This window comes from Folsomia candida, unplaced genomic scaffold, assembly GCF_002217175.1.
Source record: "Folsomia candida strain VU population unplaced genomic scaffold, ASM221717v1 Fcan01_Sc008, whole genome shotgun sequence".
NCBI lineage: Eukaryota > Metazoa > Arthropoda > Collembola > Entomobryomorpha > Isotomidae > Folsomia > Folsomia candida.
Genome location: NW_019091200.1, coordinates 3220050 through 3241402, shown reverse-complemented (window position 1 = coordinate 3241402; position 21353 = coordinate 3220050). Strand labels below are relative to the sequence as shown.

Sequence of the window (21353 nt, the reverse complement as noted above, 5' to 3'; positions counted from 1 at the left end):
TTAATAAACGACGAGTAGTTGGTTAACTATTCAAATTATTTTTTCTGGGGTATAAGCTTTTTTCAAAATTATATTTTCATAAATGCAAAATTATGACAGTGATTTTGTCTTGTTATCAATTTTAATTTCCTAAATCACTAATCTTATGAAATTAATGCATTTAATTGTCCCGACTTTTTTTGTAATCTTAATTCCAAGAAAAATATTGTACATAAATTTTTTATAAGGATAGTTATGAAAGGTAATTAAATTAGGAATGGAATTAATTTGAATTAAAAATTATAACAGAAGATTTTTTACATGTGATCAGAGTTCAGATTTTTCACGCGTCCGGCTTTATTTTTCAGTGCAATAGTGATTTGTGCTTTTAGGGTTTATGGGCAATACGTGAATTGGTAATTTATATATCGCAATTGACGAAGATAAGTTATTGCATACGTTTAGTTAGAACTAAATTTGATTAGACTAATTGTATGAGAAAATTGAATCGAATAGATAAATTGTTCATCCGAGTAGAGCTCAAACGAGATAATATGCATTTCTGCGGTATAAAATTCTAATTAATTTTTTAAATTACCTTAATACCCAAATTCCTTTTAAAAGCAAGAAATTTTAGTATTGATCAAATTTGAATCAAAATAAATTAACGTCAATTTTTTAAAAAAGTTAATAAAATAATAAACAAACATTATTCACAAAATTGCAATATTTCGATGCCGATTTATATATTTTATCAAAATTTGTAACCCTTGAACTCAATAACAGGTTCTGGTGTATCTGATATCTAATTGCACTTTTAGCATTATTTATAACTTTTAAGTTTTATAAATAGTTTTAAGATAAGGTAGAGCTTTTTTATTTTACTAAAAAAATACTGAAACTATTGTGCCATTTTGATTCCAATATAAGTAATTTTAGGGATATAATAATAGTTATAGAATTTATGCAGATCACGTACTCAATCATCCCAAGAAATTTTTCCAATTGATTTGTACATTATAATTTTCCGTACCTAAAGTTTTTGGAAATTCAAAAACGAAATAAAATTTCGAGTTTTAATAAATAAAATTCTTTGTGCACGATGTATACTTTGACCGTGTAAAAATTTTTAAAATTATGTGATACACTTAAGCATAATTGTGTTTGTGATGAAATTCGAAATTATTTCCAAAATTCGGAACTTATAAATAAATAAAATTAAAAGTACATAAATCTAATCAAATTTTAGTGCCGGATTTAAATTTTCACAAAAACATAATCAGAACTAACTAATTAATCAATAAATGTGCTCCAGTTAAAATTAACTAAAAATACTAAAAACGAGATGGGAATCTTATCCGCATTTCGCTTCGCGTTTCAAAACGTGTTTTTCACCCCTGTTTTGTACGGCGTGATAGCGTCCCTCGCAATTTTTTCGGCCAGCTGGGAAAAGGGGGACCGTGTCAAGGATCAGTTGACCGACCCCTTCCGCAGTCAGCAGGATACCTTCGACTTCATAATTGGTACGTAATCAAGAAATCAAAATTTTAAAGGATTTTCCAAATTATGGATGCAATTTACTCGAGTGTTTGTAACCCAGTAAAATTCGAAAGCTTACAAAATTTTAGGAAAATTGTTTGAAAAAATCAGCTTATAATTTTTTGTAGCTTTACGCACATCACGGGCGTTGTTTGACGCAATGTCAATTTTTTAAGAAACATATTATGTTAAATGACATTCACGCAAATGTTTGTAATCCAGTAAAACCACCAAATTTTGAAGAGTTTCTACAAGTTTAGAAATATTATGAAAAAAATTCATATCACAAAAATCTATTGTAGATACATATTTGCCGGTGCATTTTTACGTGGTGAATAGAAGCTTGTAAAATTACTTACACAGTTACAAACAATCAAGTGACTTGTCTCCAGCGAAATAAATCTTTATAAAGCAAGAAATAGAAAACTGGGAATCTTAGTTACATAATTAAATTTATATTAAACAAATTTTTTAATTCGGCTTGAAAATTATTCAAATTATTACTTTTTTTTCACTTACTCTTTGAGCTGGACTTGTTGATATGAATTAAAACAAATAATTAAGGCTTAAGAGCCTTGTAAAATTAGGATTCTAAAATTAAATAACTTATTTGTCCACGAATTTTTTTGTAAAAAATTGGTGATAAATATTTGCATTTGATTTTTAGTTGGAGGTGGAAGTGCGGGTGCTGTTTTGGCGAATAGGTTATCCAAGTACCACACGGTCCTCTTGTTGGAGGCGGGGGGTGAGTCACACCCCTTTCAAGCCATTCCCGCCCTCGCCCTCTTCATCCCCAATTATCCCGCGACGGACTGGTCCCACAAGTCCGTCCCACAGACCACTTCCTGTCTAGCCTGTGTGGATAAGGTGAGCAAATTCAGTGCTTATTTTTAATCAGAGATTTTTAAATGTGTCGATTGCGGGTTGACCGGAAGCTGTTCAAAATTCATTATGCTAAAAATTTTGCAAATTTAACAATGCCACTGAAAATTTTTTGCAAAATAATTATCCCGATTTTAGTGCTTAATTTTTGAGGACAAATGTTGCCTTTACATGCACTTGCACCGTATACCTTAAAAAATAGTTTAATCAGTATGTATTGAAAGAGATACTAAATTTTTAATTCAAAATAATTATAGTAATTATAATTTTTAATTGCAAATTCTTACAAAAGAATTATGAAGATTTTATAGATTAATTTGTACAAATTTTGTCTTCAAAATTCTACCTGTTTTTAAAAATTGTTTAAATCAAGATGCGTCATTAGAAATATTTACTATATACGATATTTGATTTTAAACATTCATTTCGACAATTTGTACGCCAATCTTATGAATCTTTATGAATGCCAATGTTACATAAGAAATTTGCCCCTGACATTTTCTTACATACAGAAATAGATATGATCTGGTTATTAATTACGCCACATTGTAAAATATTAACCAGAAACACAACGTCCTTAAATACTCGCAAATATTCTAGGACGATTTAACACTTGGTCGTCTGGTCTCTTGCAATTTCTTGATTCAAACGAATTTAAATTAATGATGGGATGCGTGTTTGCAAAACCTGACCGGAAATGGAAATGCAATCCGGCAAGCGGCGGCATTTGCATCAATTACACAGTCAAGATGGACATTACACAGACAACTTAATTTTACGTGCAGCGTTACAAACGTCACAATACATAATTGTATGTATTATGTACGTAGTACCTTTCGCCAGTTTTAAATATTTCACAAATCCCATCATTTGGTAATGACTTACATACATGCATACAAGCTTTACATTAAATTGCGTAATATTAATGATGATATGAGATTGTCAAATTACAATGCAACGGGAGTTACGCTACACACACATTTTACGCGTTAGGTTAGGTCTGCTCACCTCAAACTTAAGTAATTTTTGCTAAAAAATTACAAAAAATACCCAGAATAATAGATTTTACACACAAAAATACTATTCCAGTAAAAAAAACATGTAAATCTGCCGAATTATTAATATATTTCTTTAATTTAACAATTTGGTATAAAATTTATTACCGACAGTCGGTAATAAACTAGTCTAGTCGCGGCACTACTTACTGAGGGTACCGGTAATATTGGTAGTGCAAATCCGTACATAATTTAGCACGAATTAGTAACACGTGCTCACCTCGAAAATAAAATTTTCTACCAATCAGTGTCAAATTATAACCACGTATTTCCCAAAATACATATTTCCAAATTGGGTACAATCAAATGTGTGTTATAAATTAGCAAGATTTCCACCTTTTTGACGTGCATATGCCCATTTATTCATTGTAGGTTTTGGCCGTGGGAACATTTTATAAAAAGTTTCACAATTAATCCACCTTCAGATTCGCAATCTGAGTGCACTTCACACTAATTATAAGAATTAAATGGGTGTCAGTCGTGTCTCTTTTACTCATTGTTTAACCCTGCGGATTGCGAAGGCTGAAAAATTGTAAGAAGTTAAATTAAACGAATCATTAGTTAATCTATAGAGTTGAACATGACATCAATTCCTGAACAATGCGTTTATTTCAAAATACTTTATTTCGTACGAATCAATACTTGCACATACGTAGTAAATATTGACAGGAGTTAATCATCTACGTGTCACCGAGGATATGACGCTCTGCCACGTGATGAGTAACGATTTAGCACTGAACGGTAACACAAACCTCAAATTTGACACCCCGTCGCGAGATATTGATTCCAGTGCATTTGAAAATATTTCCATATTTCTGGAACGATTGTTACCAATGGGTGATGTATTGTAACATAAGCGGTTGTAAAAAAAAGTGAGGAAAATATCATGCAGGCGGTACCTAGAATTTTGGTTCATTTTGATGTCTGCACCTGAAAATAAGAATTTGCATTTTCAGTAAATATATTTATAGATTTATAATGTGCTTGAATATTTCGATAATTGATTGATTTATTCCACCACTCTTTTAGGCCTCTGGCCCATAGAGCACAACAAGAAAAATTTACATCATTTAGTATTTACATCATTTACATCATTTCAATTCCCGCGCGTTCCTTTGAGCAGCATGGGTTGGTTTTTTGTGAGTCTTCGTAAATTTTTTAGAAAAAGTTGTCGAATTAATTACAAATCGTTTAAAGTTATAAAAAAACAAGTCAAATTAGTACACTTAGGTTTACTCTAGTATCTGATATAAATTTCATCCCATATTTATCACAATTGACAACGGTGTGGCGACTTTTAATTTCAACGTGGACAATGGACTTGGAAAGTTTCGTTTTTCATCAAAATCAGGGGTAGTCTTGTTCGCAAGCTACCCCTTGCGGGCAAGTCAAGTTTCTTGGCATGACTTATCATTCTACACATCTGGAAATCCTATATTTAAATGAAAAAACTGCAGAAAAAATTAATTTATTGAAACAGAGTCGTCATCATGGAATTAAAATTTCATCAACCTTATCTAAAGACCTGGCTGATTTTCAACTTCTTCAAAACTTTCCCAATTATACCTTCAAGACTGTCAAGAGGGGGCGAGCACCAGGTGATGAATGGAAAAGACGACATAAGAACCACAAGAAAAGGGGCAAATGTTTGGAAAGGAAAGCACGACAACGTCAACAACGTCGGGAAAATAAAATTGTCGAGTCAAAACACATTGGCGCAAATCTATTAAATCTGGTCAAGATAGACTGTAGTAGTAAGTTATCAAAATTACCATTATGTGTACCTAGAGTATTCTATACTAATCCAACTTCTTTGTCTCCTGACAAATTAAATTCTCTTGAGAGTACTTTAGTTGAGTATGATATTGGTGTATTTGTGGAGACTTGGTGGAAAAATGATCATGTTAGTTATCTTCATGGTTTTGAAACGTTTTCAAAAAATAGAAATTAGAAATAAGAAATCGATAAAAAAGGGTGGCGGGCTAGCCATTTTTGTTAGAAAAACAATCTCGGCAAAAATTTGTAATATTAATCTGAAAGTCGACTCACAAATTGAATCGTTAGTTATTTTGCTAAAACCCCAATTTCTACCCTATTCATTAAGTTGTATTATTGTGGTAGCTATATACTTACCTCCTCAATTTGTGAATACTTTAAGCAGAGAATTGGATAATTATTTGATTGAATTGGTTACGAAATTAAGGGGTAAATATAAAAGTCCGGGTATATTAATTTTAGGTGATTTCAATAAGTGGGATTACAAGTTATTTGTTAAATCGTCTAAGTTAAAGCAAATTGTTTCATTTCCAACATTTTTTAACTCAACTAAATCAACTAGTTCTAATTTGGATCTTATTTTTACAGACTTAAACTTATATTATGAGGAGCCTGAACTGCTTCCGCCAGTCAAATCAACTTTAAAAAATCGGGTTCATGGATGCTTATCTTTGAGTCCGCTATCATGTTTTGAGTGTGGGAAACCTCTTAAAACAATAATATGTAGACCAAGTGTTAATCAGATTTCTGAGCAGTTTATAGAGCAACTTGACAATATTCAGGTAGATGTAAACGAATTTAATAACTTTAGTCTAGATCAGAAAGTTGTGCAGCTAAATAATTTATTAAGTCATGCGTATGATTGTGTTCCACCTTTATACGAGAAAACTATTTGTGAAGTAGATCCGATTTGGATGACATCAAGAATTAGGAAGTTATTTAAACAACAGCGAAAGGCAAAGAAACAAAAATGTATAGGTAAATTGAAAGACATAAGGAGTAAGATTAAAGATCAGATTAAAATTTCACAAACCAGAATTAGGCAAAAATTTAGTGAGGAAGTACCTGGTATGAACTCATCCGACTGGTACCAATTAGTCCGTAAAGTTAGTGGTTTGGAAATTGTTTCAGCGTTTACCAAAATTAAATCAATTAATAGTACATTTTCGAACAGTAATGAGAAAGAATTAGCCAATTTAGTAAACTCCCACTTTTCAAAAATATGTACAACGTATGAAGGGTGTGATTTTATAAACTTGTGTCCGCTCCCCCGCGATTCACGACCAATCAAAGTTACTGATCTCCAAGTTAGTCAAGCAATTCGTAAATTAAGTAGTAAAAAGAGTAACAGTCCCAATTTGATTCCCAGCACATTAGTTAAAAGTGCAAATTACTTCATTAGCCCATTATTAGCTAACATAATAAATCAATCATTCCAAAATTTCAAATTTCCTGAAACTTGGAAAAAAGGATATGTCACTCCTTTACTAAAGAAAGTGACATGTAATTCGTTGAATGATATTAGGGCAATTACGCAGACGGATGTGTTTTCTAAATTAGCTGAATCATTTATGTTCGATAATTTGTATAAGCAGGTAGAAGGGAAGATAAATTTGAACCAATTTGGGAGTCTTAAAAATTCATCTACTTCTCATTATTTAGTGCAGATTAATCAGTTTATATTAAAATCTGCTGAAATTCCAGGAACGACGGTAATAGTAGCAGGTATTGATAGTTTTAAAGCGTTTGATTTAGTCGATCATAAAATATTAGTTGATCTGTTAATTAATTATTTCGGTGTAAATGAAATTGATGTTCTGTGGATAGTTTCTTTTTTGAGAATGAGAACCCAGATTGTAAAAAATGGAAAGGTTTTATCCGATGAGGAGTTCCTCTCTTGTGGAACAGCAGCAGGCACAAAATTAGCTGCTTTATTATTTATTTTAGTGATTGATTAAGTATTACAGAAATTACAGGCCTTTTTTATCAACAATCCAAATTTTTGCTGTGCTGGATTTGTCGATGATATTGTACTAGTTGAGCGAGTTATTAACAATCGCCCAAAAATGCAGGAAGCATTGGATTGTTTAGCTAGTAGTTGTACGGAAGTCAAGATTAGCCCGAATCCTCAAAAATGTGAAATATTGTTGGTTAACTTTGGAGGGCGCAGGATTAAATACGAATCCAAATTTTTCATTCATAATGTAATGGTCCCTTTTGTCCAAAAAATTAAAATATTAGGAGTAACAATTACTGGTAGTTTTAAATGGGACGCCCATATTCAAAATATTGTTGGTAGAGCCAACTCAAAATTATTTCAATTGCGTAAACTTTTTACAGCAGGCTTTAGCATTAACGAGCTGGTAAGAGCTTATTGTGTTTATTTGCGGTCTAATCTCGAATATTGCTCAGTAGTTTGGGGTCCCGGATTAAGTATTAAATTAATTAATAAGTTGGAAAGGGTGCAAAAAAGAGCACTCTCAATTATTAACCGTAAAAGGGTCGATAGGTTCAATTATGAGGAAGTTTTAGAATTACATAAAATAGAATCATTGGAAAGTAGGAGGAATACTGCACTTGAAAAATTCGGTTTCAAGTTATTAATTGGAAGATACAATTATTTTCTACCATTATTTACTGACAACCAAAATTTGAGGTCATTGAGGTCACAAAAGGATATTATTGTTCAACCTTATATTAAAAATTCGGTGTATCAAAACTCAACTATTAATGCAATTATTAATAAAATTAATGAGGAGTATAAAAAATCTCAAACAATTTATGGTTATAAACTAGAAACAATTGTAAACCTTAGAAATCCCCCACTTGTCGAATAATTAATTAGGCTATATTAAACTGTAAATAAGATTAATTATATAATTTTGTTACTGTAAGCTCATGAAAATAGTTCTAGTTTGTTTTGCAAAATCAATTGGATAATATGTTTTTTTACTATTAACCCTGAATTTTGTAATCACTAGTAGTAGTAAATGAGGATAATAAATGCTTATTATTATTATTATTAGTATAACGGGTTGAATATTTCGATAAAATATGAATATGAAACGTCGGATAGCTAATAATTCTAAATTCCAATCTCAAATTAACATCGATCCTGAGCTGCACCACTAACTCTAATCTGTGGCAGATTATCTGCCACATTCTTTATGCACGCTCCCAATTTCACTACTACAATTAAATCTCAAGTTTAATACGGCATTGAATAAAACCTTAAAATAATAACTATTTCAACCTAATAAAGTAGTTTACTAACGGTGGGGCATCTTTTCCCAAGGCAAGGACAAACAATAATCATAAAATGGTACTTTCCCAAAAATATATTCCACAAAATCATAGAAGTCAATCTATAATTTTGTATTAGTTTGCAGATTTAGTCAAGTTTACTAATTAAAAAACAGATTTAAGGCATTGCGTCAATATGTAAAAGATAATTAATACGTAATTAAAAAAACAATTATGTAGAATAAAGAAATTTTTACTAATACTCGTGATAAATATACAAGGTTTTACAAGGTTTACAAGGTTTTTGTTTTGAACTATAAAAATTCCATAAATTTTTTACCCGTTAATGTGGATGTGCATTATCAAAATTTACACATTCTGGTAACACGACGTATTAACAAATTTACTTAAATTACGAAGGTTACCAAAATTATTTTACATATTTTTGTAATATTCTACGAAACTTTCGAAAAATTCATAAACAGTTATAAATAACTAAATTTTGAAATTTATAATATTAAATATTTCTACAAAATTGAAAATGAATTTTAAACCGTTTGTAAGGTTAGTGTGCACACTAAAACCATTTGATGTCGGCGCAAATGATAAATTACGGACATAATTTGAGATTAGTACATGTAATTTTTTTTTACCAATTTGTACTCGAATTGTTAGATTTTACTGCCTAAATAAATTTTAGAAACTTAATAATATTTTATAGCAAAATAAGATGGATCGGACCATACGAAGCTTTCAGCAAAATATTTTTCTGCCTTCCCAAAATTGCAAAAGTTTAAACAAATTTGCAAAGATTACGAAGGAAACTCATTTTACAAACCAATTTCAGACTTACACAGATTTCGAGCATCTCTGTTTTTTTAAAGTTTCTAAAACAAGTCACGCTATATATTTTTTATGCATTTACAGCGCTACACGTTTTCCCAGGGGAAGAACTTGGGTGGGAGTGGCAATCTCAATTACATGGTCCATCTGAGAGGAAGTCCAAAAGATTTCGATAACTGGGCCAGAATTACTGGAGACCCGACCTGGTCCTACGATCAAGTCCTCCCCCACTTCACAGCTTCCGAACATTTCGTCGGCAGTACGACGGATGGTTAGTGATCTGTTTTATGCAAATTATTTTCTTCTTCAACGAAACCTACAAAATTTAGAATGCAACTTGTTGATAAATACCGTTACTAAATTGGTAAGAAAATATTACCCATTGGTAAAACATTACGCATGTTTCATTCCTACTTAAACATCACCCAATAATAGCAAAAGCACAATTAACACGTGAATAGAAAAGCGACTGGGCAATAAAATTTATAATTTTTGAGCATATTAACTTCCGAAAATAATAATTGTTTTTTGTCTAGTAAAATAATTGAATTAGATGATGAAACCAAATATAATTAGTATAATAGTATAAGATTTTTGGAAAATTGTTTTTAGTCAGATTCTGAATAAAATTTTTACAAATGTAGATTGCCTCAAATTGAAGGAATCTGCAATCTCACTATTAACAAACTGGGTTTGCATTTTGCAAACTAATCTGAAGCCACACAAACCGTATTGGGATATAAAAATAAATACGAACTAATTGCTTATCACGCAAAGTTTCTTACATAAATATTGAGGGTATTCATTTTGAGTTCACATCGTTAGCAACGTTCGCAAAAAAATAAAGTTCGCAAGTTCGCACATTTTCAGAACTTGTGCATCTCCAGGGCTAGTATTTAGTTCGCAAAATATTTTTCACAATTTTTTCAATGGGAAAAGTCCATAAATCTCTATTGGTTACCGAAGTTTGGCCTTTTGAATTTTTGAAATTTCTTATTTAGTAAATTTCAGATGCAAAATTTCGGTAACTAATGGAAATTAACGTATTTTTCCCATTACAAAATTCGAGACATTTGAATAAAATTTTCAGAAATTTGTCATTTGCGAAGTGTCTTCACTTCGGTGCTTCGTAAAATTCGCAACTTCGAAAAAGTTATGTTGCGATGCGAACATGCGAACTCGTAATGAATACCCTCATTAACTGATGTTTTATAATACAAAATATAAAACTTGTAAACCGTTCATGAATTTTTTATTTTTTAATATTCGTCATACACGAGTAGATGTAACACTTCCATGAAATGTTTAATCACGTAAAAGTTATTTATGGAGAAAAAACCGTTCGTATTTCAGGTGGCGCGCATGGCGTCGGGGGTCCACTTCAGATCGAGATGCCGAGTGAAATTGGTTTAGCAAATGAGTGGAATTGGGCCGGCCAGGAAATGGGATATCCACATTTAGACCTCAACGGAAAATATGAAGAAGGTCAGGATACAACTTTTATTTAAAACTGCATTAATTACGTGGCATTTATAGGAAGTAAAATATGTATTTTACATATTTTCCAAAAAATTCAAAAATATTTTGTGAAATGTATACCTGCATATTTAGATTTAATTGAAAATTATGTTATGATCAAAGACTTGCTAAAAATATTTCCCATTTGAGAAATATGATATAAAAAAAAATTGCGAATGAACACATACTTAAATGCATTGTGGGTGTTAAATTATGGCGTATGTACACAGATAATTTTAATCGTAAAATAATTGGCAGACATTTCTATGGCGTTACATGTAAAATTATAGACTAGAAAACTCGATACCGTTTTGGATAATTATTGTACAAATTCAGGATGAATTAGGATTAATTGTGAAGTAATTGTGAGCTCTTGTCAAAATATATCAGACTTTGTGATATTGATATATTTTGCGTGGTCAATAAATAGTTCTGGGAACGTATCTGACTTTTCCTTGAGACAAGTTTTCTGAAATAACGAGTCAGAGTCTAGATCGGGTAGATTTAGTCGTCTTTCGAAAGTGGGCAATAAAAATACTTTTGCTAGGCTAAATTACAAGGTATTTTACATCGGAAAATCGTGTAAACCCATTAAAACCAATTGTAAGTCACCTAAACCTCGTAAAAATCTCGCAATTATCAATAACAAAATCAAGTAAAAAATGTCCTCAAATAGTACCCATTTAAATTAAGTTAACTATAGTTATGTATTTTTTAAATTTTGAAATACCAAGTTAAATCAACCCAAAAAACGGTGTCAATGCATTGCATTGCTGCCAACGTAAATAAATAAATAGTAGAGCCAACCGCATAAGTAATTATTTGCCAAACACGGCAATAATTTTGATAACACTATCATTACTTTTCACATCTCAGGATTTGACGCAGTCTACTACCCAACAAAACGTGGCGTCCGGATCGCCACTTATCGAGCCTTTATCCAACCAGTACGATACCGGAGTTCTCTCCTTATCCGAAAATTTGCCCATGTTAACAAGGTCTGCAAATTTTTATTATTATTATTTTTCACGATTTCTTGGCATCATAATAAATACCTTACTAAAACACTTGAAATCTTATTTGGTAGGTATTAATCCGAGAAGAGACGAATTTCGCTTATGGCGTCGAATATGACCGACACGGCCAAACTAGGCGAGCCTTCGCCAATAAAGAAGTCATCCTTTCCGCCGGAACTTTACAAACTCCGAAACTTTTGATGCTGTCAGGAATCGGACCCAGATCAATTTTAGAGTCGTGTAACGTACGTAATTTTTAAATCCATTATTCGAAAAATTGACATTTCATTTTGTCTATGATGAAATTTTCCTCTCTTTCATGCGAAAAATTGTCCATAATTAAAATGTCCATGCATACCTTAAAATTCGAATTATTTGCTCTAAACTTGAAAAATCAAGGGGGATAAAATTCACAATCTAATTTATGTCACAACTTTTGAATATATAGATTTTTATTTGTGTGGGGACTTATTAAATTGGGACAAGTTTTTGTCCCAATTTCGGAGATGTTTTTTAAATCACCATAAATAAGTAAAAATACATAAATAAATGACATTACTTGACCAAGAATTAGATCGAAATTACAAAATTGTATACTCCTTAGTCATTGTGCCTGCATCACATTTTTAATTAGTAAAAATTGTAAAAATAAACTTCGGATATAAACTTCAGCAATCTAAAAACCACTACGATTTAATTTCGCATGCATTTTTAATACAAAATCTGTGTCGTTCTAATTTTATATAAAAACACTACTTACATATTTACCCGAAGCTTAAAATTTGATGTAAATTGGAGACAAATTAAAACTATTACCATCATTTTTGCTCAATTATGATAACGTTTACTAACAACCTATGAATAAATTATGAATTTCCAGATTCCCGTCAGATCCGACCTGCCCGTCGGCCAAGGCCTTCAAGACCACATTTCCACCTTGATTGGTCCTTTTTTAATAAATTCTCCAAAAACTTTTTCCTACGATGATGACGTTAGTGCCAAATCGTTTCTTCAATTTGTCCAGCAAGGGACGGGACCCTTGACTACGACGGGATTCCAGGCCACTGCCCTGATCGCGTCCAATCTCGCCAAGGTCAGAGGTCAACAGGGCTGGCCGGACATTCAGCTAACCCTTCTTGGCCTTGCCCCACATCGTTTATTTCACTCCGATCTCGCCCATGCGTTTGGACTTCGGGTGAGCAGAAATTTTTTTTTTGCGAATTTTATTGATTTTGCACAAATTGATAGATTATTTTGTTAAATTTTTTCATTACAAAGATATTTTAGTTAGGTATCTACCAGTTCAGTTTCTCACAGAGCTTACAGAGCAGATATCAGTGATATCATTGGGACACGTCATCTGAGATTTATTAATTAAATTAGATAATTTGTAAAAACTACTGATTGGCAGATAAGCTTGCCAAAATTTTCAAAATTGTAAATTTCTAAGCTCATTTGCTTCACCACGCTCGTAACGATTTTCCACCTATGCTGATAACATATTAATTTTAGTCATACTACAGTGGAAAATTGTTACCGGGATGATAGCAAACTTGAACATGTGTGTATGTAAGCTATCAAAACATTTAAAAGATAAAGATAACTGAACTATATTAATTTCTGGGGAGAAATAGAATCCTCTGTGGTAGCAGTTTTAAGTCTCGCAAATTCTATTATTACCATTTCATTACCATCGAGGCAATGAAACGCTCATGCGGATAATTATGACGAAAACTTAAGTATTCTAAGCGTTTAATGAATTAAGTAATTTAAGCATTAATAATATTACAAAAACGAAGAACAAAATAAGTAATCAAATGATTTAGGACGGGACTCTGCATAAAGTATTGGATTTAAATAGGCATCCGATCCTTCCCATCTTAATCGGGAGGGGGTGGAGAGAAAATTCCCCGAAAATTGGTCCCCAAATTAATGACTATCCGTCTACCATTAATTTTTTTCCGTACGGTAAATCCGTCTTTAATTACAGCGTCTGTACTACACCAAAATAATTATGTGCCCTGCATAAATACGTGTTTATCTGCTATGATTTTAACATACGTGCGGAATTCTACGTGAGAGTGGAAAATCGATGGTTTTGACCCCGGAGAAAGTAGTGTCATATCAGACACTAAAATTGAGGTCTAACATACTTATTGACTTTGGCCACGAGGATTGAGCAGCGTCCTAAATTCACAAGTATGTCACATCAGTGGCATCAATGGTCAAGAAATACGTATGTATGACTGACCTAACCTTTTAAAGTAACACGAATTTTAAAAGTTTATGTTTCGTAATAATCAATGTAAAAAAGGGTTTGAAATTTACAGAAACTTTGAATATTTTAGATTTTGAATTTCTAGCATTCATAGAAATTGAGACATGAATACTTAAATAGGTTTTCAAGAAATCCTCTACATACATAAATCTCAGTTTTAGACGGTCATAGGGTCGTTGTCTAGTTTGAGTTTCATTGTTAGATATCCATCCAGTGCAAAATCGGTGACAATGCGGTATTGTAGAATCTCAAAGTGGTGACATTTTGTTACCAACTGATTTTGAGTTTACAAACTGAAGATGAGTTGCGAAAATCGTTTTCATTTACATGTACATATGTGACATCGCACCCTAAGAAATATGGTAATTTCGCCGGGCGGAATACTAATTTATGGCTTTACCAATCCGGTCCTTTATTGTTACCGGCCACGGAATGGTGACGGTTTTATTGGCCACATGTCACATCATGTATCACACGATTTCTTAGAGTGCAAACTATCTATTTCATGGACACCATTGTTTTGGTCGAAGGTATGTATGCCAGTCGACGTATTATTCAGGTACACACGTGCGTGACCCAAATTGGCCTCGTAGTAAACGCACGGGAAATGGAGTTCACGGGCAGGGAGAAAGTGCGTAAAGACGACAGTCTACCAAAACCAGTTTGACCATGTAGTATAGCACTCTTGCCTGTATTTTTAGGAAATTTTATTTGGAACATTTTTTTGAAAGGAACAAAATACATTATTTTCCATCTGCAATTCATACAAAATACATATTTTTGTAAAATTCTGAACAAATCAGGACTTTGAAATAAGTGAATCATTAGGTTAGGAATTTAGCCAGACTTGCATATTGAGACTATTCTAGCGAAGCTTTGTAGCCGTGTAACCTGAATAAACGAGATAATTTTACTCAGGTTAATCAGTTTTGCATAAAATTTACTAGCACAGTTTACAAAGTTCATTCAGGATGCATGCATAAGTGTTTCAAAATTTTGAAAAAGTTTCCAAAATTAATTTAGGTACATAACTCGCATAGTTGGTTAATCATGTAAAATAGGTTCAAAGTGAGGATATAAGACTCACATATTAAAGTTACATCAATTTTACAAAAGATATAACAAATTTACTAAATAAATTAGTACACTTTCCACCTTCTTCGTCTAGAATTTTTGCAAATGTTGCAATTCTCAAGAACCATGCAAATACACAAATTTTATCGCCAACAGATCTACATTCATCAAAAAGTAGGTCATGTTTGTATCCAAACTGAACCAGATACTAATTCTCCATCATTTCAGGAGAATTGCTCCATCATAAAAATAATTTCGTTTGGTTCATATCTAAAATTTTTGCCATTTTCATGGAATTCGCAAATTGGCAAAGTAACCCCCGCACTGCGCAGGGACAGAGCGTTGGTTGGTATAAATCTCACCTGGATATTTGCATACATCGCTGTCAAACTGTACTACCTGGTTTTTAGCCAATTGTCCATTCACACGGGAAACAAAGTGTCTCATTCAATTACGGGATCCTTGTCCTTTGTCATGTTCGGCTTAGCGTTTCTGCTCCATTTGAACAACATTTGCCACTTGGAAGACATCGCTTGTACGGTAAATACGTATTGCAGCAGGATTCGAGGACAGTTGGGTGCGTGGTAAAAATTAAGGGTTCATTGTATGCGGGTTTTGAACTTAAATTTTTTATGTCTCAACTTTCCCTTCTTTCATGTATTCAAATGGCGATTTTGAAACCTGTTCAACTCCGTGCTTTTTTTTAAATGAAGATTTTGTTGTATCAAAAAATGGATAATTTTTAGTTTTGCCAAATTAGGAGGCTGAAATTTTTTTTCTTCCGTGGGAAAATACGTAACTTTTATTTACTTTTTTTTAGATATGTTAATCAAAAATTAGATATGTTAATCAATTAAAAAATCAAAATTCTAACCTCCTAATATTAACTGTTCAAACCTAAAAATTATTGATTTTTGGATGCAATAAAATCTGCTTTTTTTAAAAAAGCACGGAGTTGAACAGGTTTTATAATCATATTTCATCGCTATTTGAATACAGTGAAAACGAAAGTTGAGACACAAAAATATGAATTCAAAACTTGCATACAATTGACCCTTAAAACGTTTCTGGTAACAAAATTCTCACCAAGTGCAAATAATCTATAATTCAGTACATAATTTACATATTTTTTGCACTACTTGGGCGCAGGTGAGATTTTCCAAATCCAATGCATCTGTGTCCTGGATCTTTTGTGGTCCCTGTACATAATAATTCTTCACGTCCTCCTCGTCCTCTCAATCCCCCCAAACCTTCGGCTATATCGACACTTCGGGGCGACAGACTGGAAAATCTGCACCTTCTTTCTCCTCATTGACTACTACTGTTTACAAGCATTCACGGTAATTGTTGGCTTCTACGTGTTCCTTATTGTCGACTGTGCCGCGGTCGTGGAACAATTGTCGAAACATATGACGTAAGTATTTATTTAACAAATGTATGTATGCAAAGTTGCATGTACATGAAATTTGGTAATAATTTTACCGGGAGTGACCGGGCGGTAGATTTTGGTAGATTTTGGTAACTTTTGATAGATTTTGGTAACTTTTGGTAGATTTTGGTAGCTTTTAGTAACTTTCGGTAACTTTTCTACCAGTCACAGTCAGAGTGTGAACCAGGTTTTTATCCTTCAATTGAACAAACTGTTACCAAACTGGTTACAAACTGATTTTAAATTTTTCAATCCTGGTAACACATTATTTGCCACATCACAAACCTGACTTGCACCGCACTTTCTCCCCGAAATATGTAAATACTCTCCCATCTAAATAATCCTAAAATTCCTCACCGTTTCAGCCTCCGCGTCCACGCCATCAGCCACATCTGCCTTTCCCAGCAGCGCATCCAAGAACTCCGATATCTTCAAGGATGCTGCAACGAGATCCAAATTGCCTTCGTCAACTACAAACTGATCATGGAGTCGCTCGTTTTGCCGCTTTTCCTCGCAGTCGCCACAATCCTCTCGTCCGTCGGGTTGTTCACGGTTATCAAATTTTTCGGTGAAATGGGCATCTTCATTTCGATTCTGTTCTCGATTGGAGAAACTCTCTGCATCAGTGTGACTTCGTTGCAGCTCTGCAAAGCGAGCAGTATCTGTGACAAGAGCGAATTAATGCAAAAAGAGCTCTGCCACCTCCACCTGGTGCCAAAAAGGAAGAAACAAGAGCTCAAAGTCATTTTGAAATCGATTCGACCAATTCGATTCAGAATTGGGTCATTTTTCCCGGTTTCGAAGCAGTCAGCGACTGATTTCCTGGAAACGTTGTGTTCATGGTTGACCACGCTGTTGTTGACGTGGGGCTAATAATATTTTGACTGGGAATATATTCATGTGTTCAAACTGTACCAAAAATTTGTCCGTAATAATATTGTAAGTTACAATATTATTACGTTACAAACGCTAAGCAAACGTTACAATTTGTAACCATATGTATGCAGTTATGCTCAGGTTGGTAATTTTCCTGACCCAACGGTGACATTTATTTCGGTAAGTTTGATTGGAGGAATTTCTTTTGGAGGGTGACAGACTGACAGCTTAAACATCGCAGGAATATTGTCACCGTTGGGTGACAAATCGTTACGGAGGCGTTTTAGAGCTTCATAGACTGCACATATACGATGATACTTTTGTTTGCAACTTATCTTGGGTAGATATAATGTATTAACTTGATCATCGACTATGTTACGAAATCAATAAGATTGAATTAATTGAGTCAATAAATAAAATATATTTTAAGATGATAATTTTGTATATTAAATTGAAATATGGTGTTAATACATGGTACTTATCGTACATTAGAAAATACAAGTCGTTTATCCAAAAATATGGTAAACTCGGTGGATCAATTAAATTGAGAAATGTGGACAAATTGCAAAAGTAGCTTCGAGAAATTTCTTGTTTCCAGAAACTTATCCACGCACATGCGGACATGTACTGCTCATCCTTTGTTGGAAGCCAGCAGGATAGATATCTGGATAAAAATCTGAGTTTATAGCATGAATTTATTTTTTGAGACTTTGAAAAATTTTTAGAACATAACAAAATATTTCTTTAACGATTGGAACCTTGCAATTTTTGCATGTTTACAACTTATAGACACAATCTGCTCAATATATTCTTTGTTTGAGGAGGATTCAGGATTGAAATTTAGGGCAAATTTCTCAGCTCAACAGTTTGCAAAATTTTCGCGAAAATATGTTACGCACAAACTCTCTCAACCTATCATTTTATGTAAATTAACGATTTTAATTTAACATTCACTTTTACGCGAACAAAATTACAAGTAAATTTTTATTTAAATTATGTAATTTTTTTATGCAATTCGATTATTTTTAAATTTTGTACAATATCCCAAATAATTATTTCCAGGAGGACATCCTGCAACGTTTCTTTCTCCACGCGCGTGGAAAATCTGCCTTTTTTATCATCGTTACCGTTGCGCGGCCAGAATCTCGCGGCGAGGTCAGCCTCCAATCCGCCTCGCCGTACAAACCCCTAATCATAAAACCTGCCTATTTTTCCGACCCGGTTGGAAAAGATGTCGCCGTGATGATTGAAGGAATCCACCGCGCTCTTCACCTCGCTGAAAACACGACCGTTTTCCAAAACTGTGGCGTCAGACTAGCCGAAAAGTGCTTTCCTGGCTGTGAGGGGCACATTTACAGGTAATTAATTACTGTCAGTAATTTACTGTCAACTAATCCTCAAATAAATACGTTTCTGATTAATGAAACGACCAAACTGACAATGAGCTAACATTTTAAGAAATTTCGTACATTAATTTTTTATAATTTCGTGGATAAAATATATAAATCTTAAGTTAGGTAATTTCAAACGGTTATTTCCTACAAAAACAAACCATTTTGAAATCTGGTCTTACCTACGTCTTTTTGCTTATAGATAAACAAAATTTCCAAAATTTTAATTACGCCTAGATTTTTCATAATCATGAAGAAAATGTTGACAATTTTGTTATTAATTCAAGAAATACTGAATTTCATAGTAAAAATGTGACCTAAGACTAGTTCAGCTCGTGCAGTTTCTCATAAATTTGGGTTTTGGAGTTTTGCTTATGCAGAATATAAATTATATTTTTATTAATATTAGTATAAATATTTTTATTAATACGCAGTATTAATAACAATCGTGTATAATTTCGATAATTTAAGTTTTTTTTACAAAGTTTGAAAACAAATTGGAAATATTTAAGAATTATTATGTAACGTATAATTTAATATCTCACGTGCACATGTAGAATGCTCTGGGCATGAAAATTAATTTCTGTTATTTTGAGCGTGTCATAAATGACCTAAATTAATACATAAACTCCTAAGTAATAGCAATTTTGGGATATCTAGATGCATGACCCGCATATTTTTCACGTACCAACTTCCGACCTTAATTTGTACCCTTTTTCCAGGAGTGACGCCTACTGGGAGTGTTACCTTCGCCACTTATCCATTTCCATGAACGACCACACCGGCACGGCACAAATGGGTTACAGATCATCCCCATACGGCGTTGTCGACCCTTCCTTAAAGGTCATGGGGGTCAACTCCCTCCGCGTCGTGGACGCCTCCGTTATGCCCACCATTGTTGGCGCGAATACTCAAGCGGCCACCATAATGATTGCTGAGAAGGCGTCCGCACTAATTTTAAAAGAATGGGGTGACACTACCCTCGGGGTAAATTATGACGTCAGTGGGGGGTCAGCTGTCTATGGGCCACCCCCACTTCCCAGCAGCTATGGGCCACCCCCACTTCCAACTTACGGTCCACCCCAACCATCACCTTTAGCCTCTACAACACCAAACAAGGTCACCGATGCAATCATTATAGACGATAGTTTGGCCCACTTGACCCCACCGGGTTTGCCGGATGGGTCGCCAACCTTCAATTATGCCGTGACCTCTCCATCTCCCACGAATTACGACAGTTTCGACCTCCTCCGAACTAAAGGATTGGAATCCTTGCAGTCAATTAATCTCCAAGGTCAAGATCAAGGTCAGCTAGTACTTTCATCCCCTACACCGACTTATTCTGACGACAATATCATCGAACTCCCCGCCACCCATGTCGACGAAGACGACGTATTTACAACGCCTCGCCTTTATAATGAAGTATACGATCCCACGACGCCATATCCATCGCCATCTTCATCCCCCCGTGGCGGAAAAGCGCTCGACTTTCCGGCGCCCCCGGAAAATTTCTTGTCGCCACCTGACCCAGAAGTGTCCCAAACGACCCAGGAGTCGATTCTCACCTCCCCGAAAAACAGCTCCTCCTCGATAATCCTTCGGAAGAGGAAGAAGCTCTACCCGCCCAACGTAACGGTCAATCCACGCGGGCATCTCGGTTTTCAAGATGAGGAGGAGCGTCTCCTCGGCACGAAGAGTACCCCGTCGCCGGCAAACTGGTCGTCCACGAGTGTGGCCCCGCTGCCCACGAATGTCGTCGTAATTAAGGCAAGAAGGGTTCGAGTGAGAAGGAAGCGGCTGCAAAACGTCACTACGACCACGCCGATGCCTGAAATTGAAACGAAATCCGTCATCTCAGCGGTGCTCGGACGTCTCAGGAATTTTATTCCGCCGCCCGTGACAGAAAATCAAATTGGTGACGAACCGGAAGTAAATAACCAATTTAGCAGCAGGAGTGGCGAAGATGTGACCCCGATGGGGCAGGATATGGTCACCCTTGAGGACATCTCGGACAACATGACCGCGAAAAGTGGGAACAATAACCAATTCATGATGGTTATGGACATGGACCCCGTTCCAAATATTCTGTCCACCGCGGTCACTACCCCGATGCCCGCGGTGACCTCGACGCTCCCCGACAGAACTACTATCAATTACTCTAGGAAAATTGTCCCTTCTAAGAATTTAAGCTATTCTGCGGAACGAATGAAAAGAAGAATGGCGAAGTTTGTGAGGAGTAAGATAACCACGACGAAGGCAACTCCTTCCTCTTCTACTACTTATCTTACGAATAGTTATGATAACGTCGATGTGACGAGGAGCTGATAAGTATTATTACATAATAAGACTTAATTTATAATCTTCAAGTTAAATAAATGTTGCCAATTTCTCAATAAATAAAATTTTAACTCGTAACCTAAATTACATTCATGCTCAATAATAGCATATTTTACT

The 21353-nt window shown here is 34.2% G+C and overlaps 2 protein-coding genes across 2 annotated transcripts; both read left to right on the top strand.

Annotated features, from left to right (window-relative positions):
• The first annotated feature begins 154 nt into the window (after positions 1-154).
• Positions 155-21314, top strand: LOC118436436 (glucose dehydrogenase [FAD, quinone]-like). Its single transcript, XM_035854552.1, has 9 exons — positions 155-1502; positions 2186-2385; positions 9402-9588; positions 10671-10802; positions 11712-11833; positions 11923-12096; positions 12732-13046; positions 18571-18866; positions 19622-21314. The coding sequence occupies exons 1-9, from the start codon at positions 1325-1327 to the stop codon at positions 21222-21224; spliced, it is 3207 nt and encodes a 1068-aa protein (XP_035710445.1). The 5' UTR covers positions 155-1324; the 3' UTR covers positions 21225-21314.
• On the top strand, positions 16265-17813 carry LOC118436437. The gene is made up of 2 exons (XM_035854553.1): positions 16265-16617; positions 16998-17813. Exons 1-2 carry the CDS (start codon positions 16613-16615, stop codon positions 17503-17505), a joined length of 513 nt encoding a protein of 170 aa, XP_035710446.1. The 5' UTR covers positions 16265-16612; the 3' UTR covers positions 17506-17813.
• Positions 21315-21353: the final 39 nt, after the last annotated feature.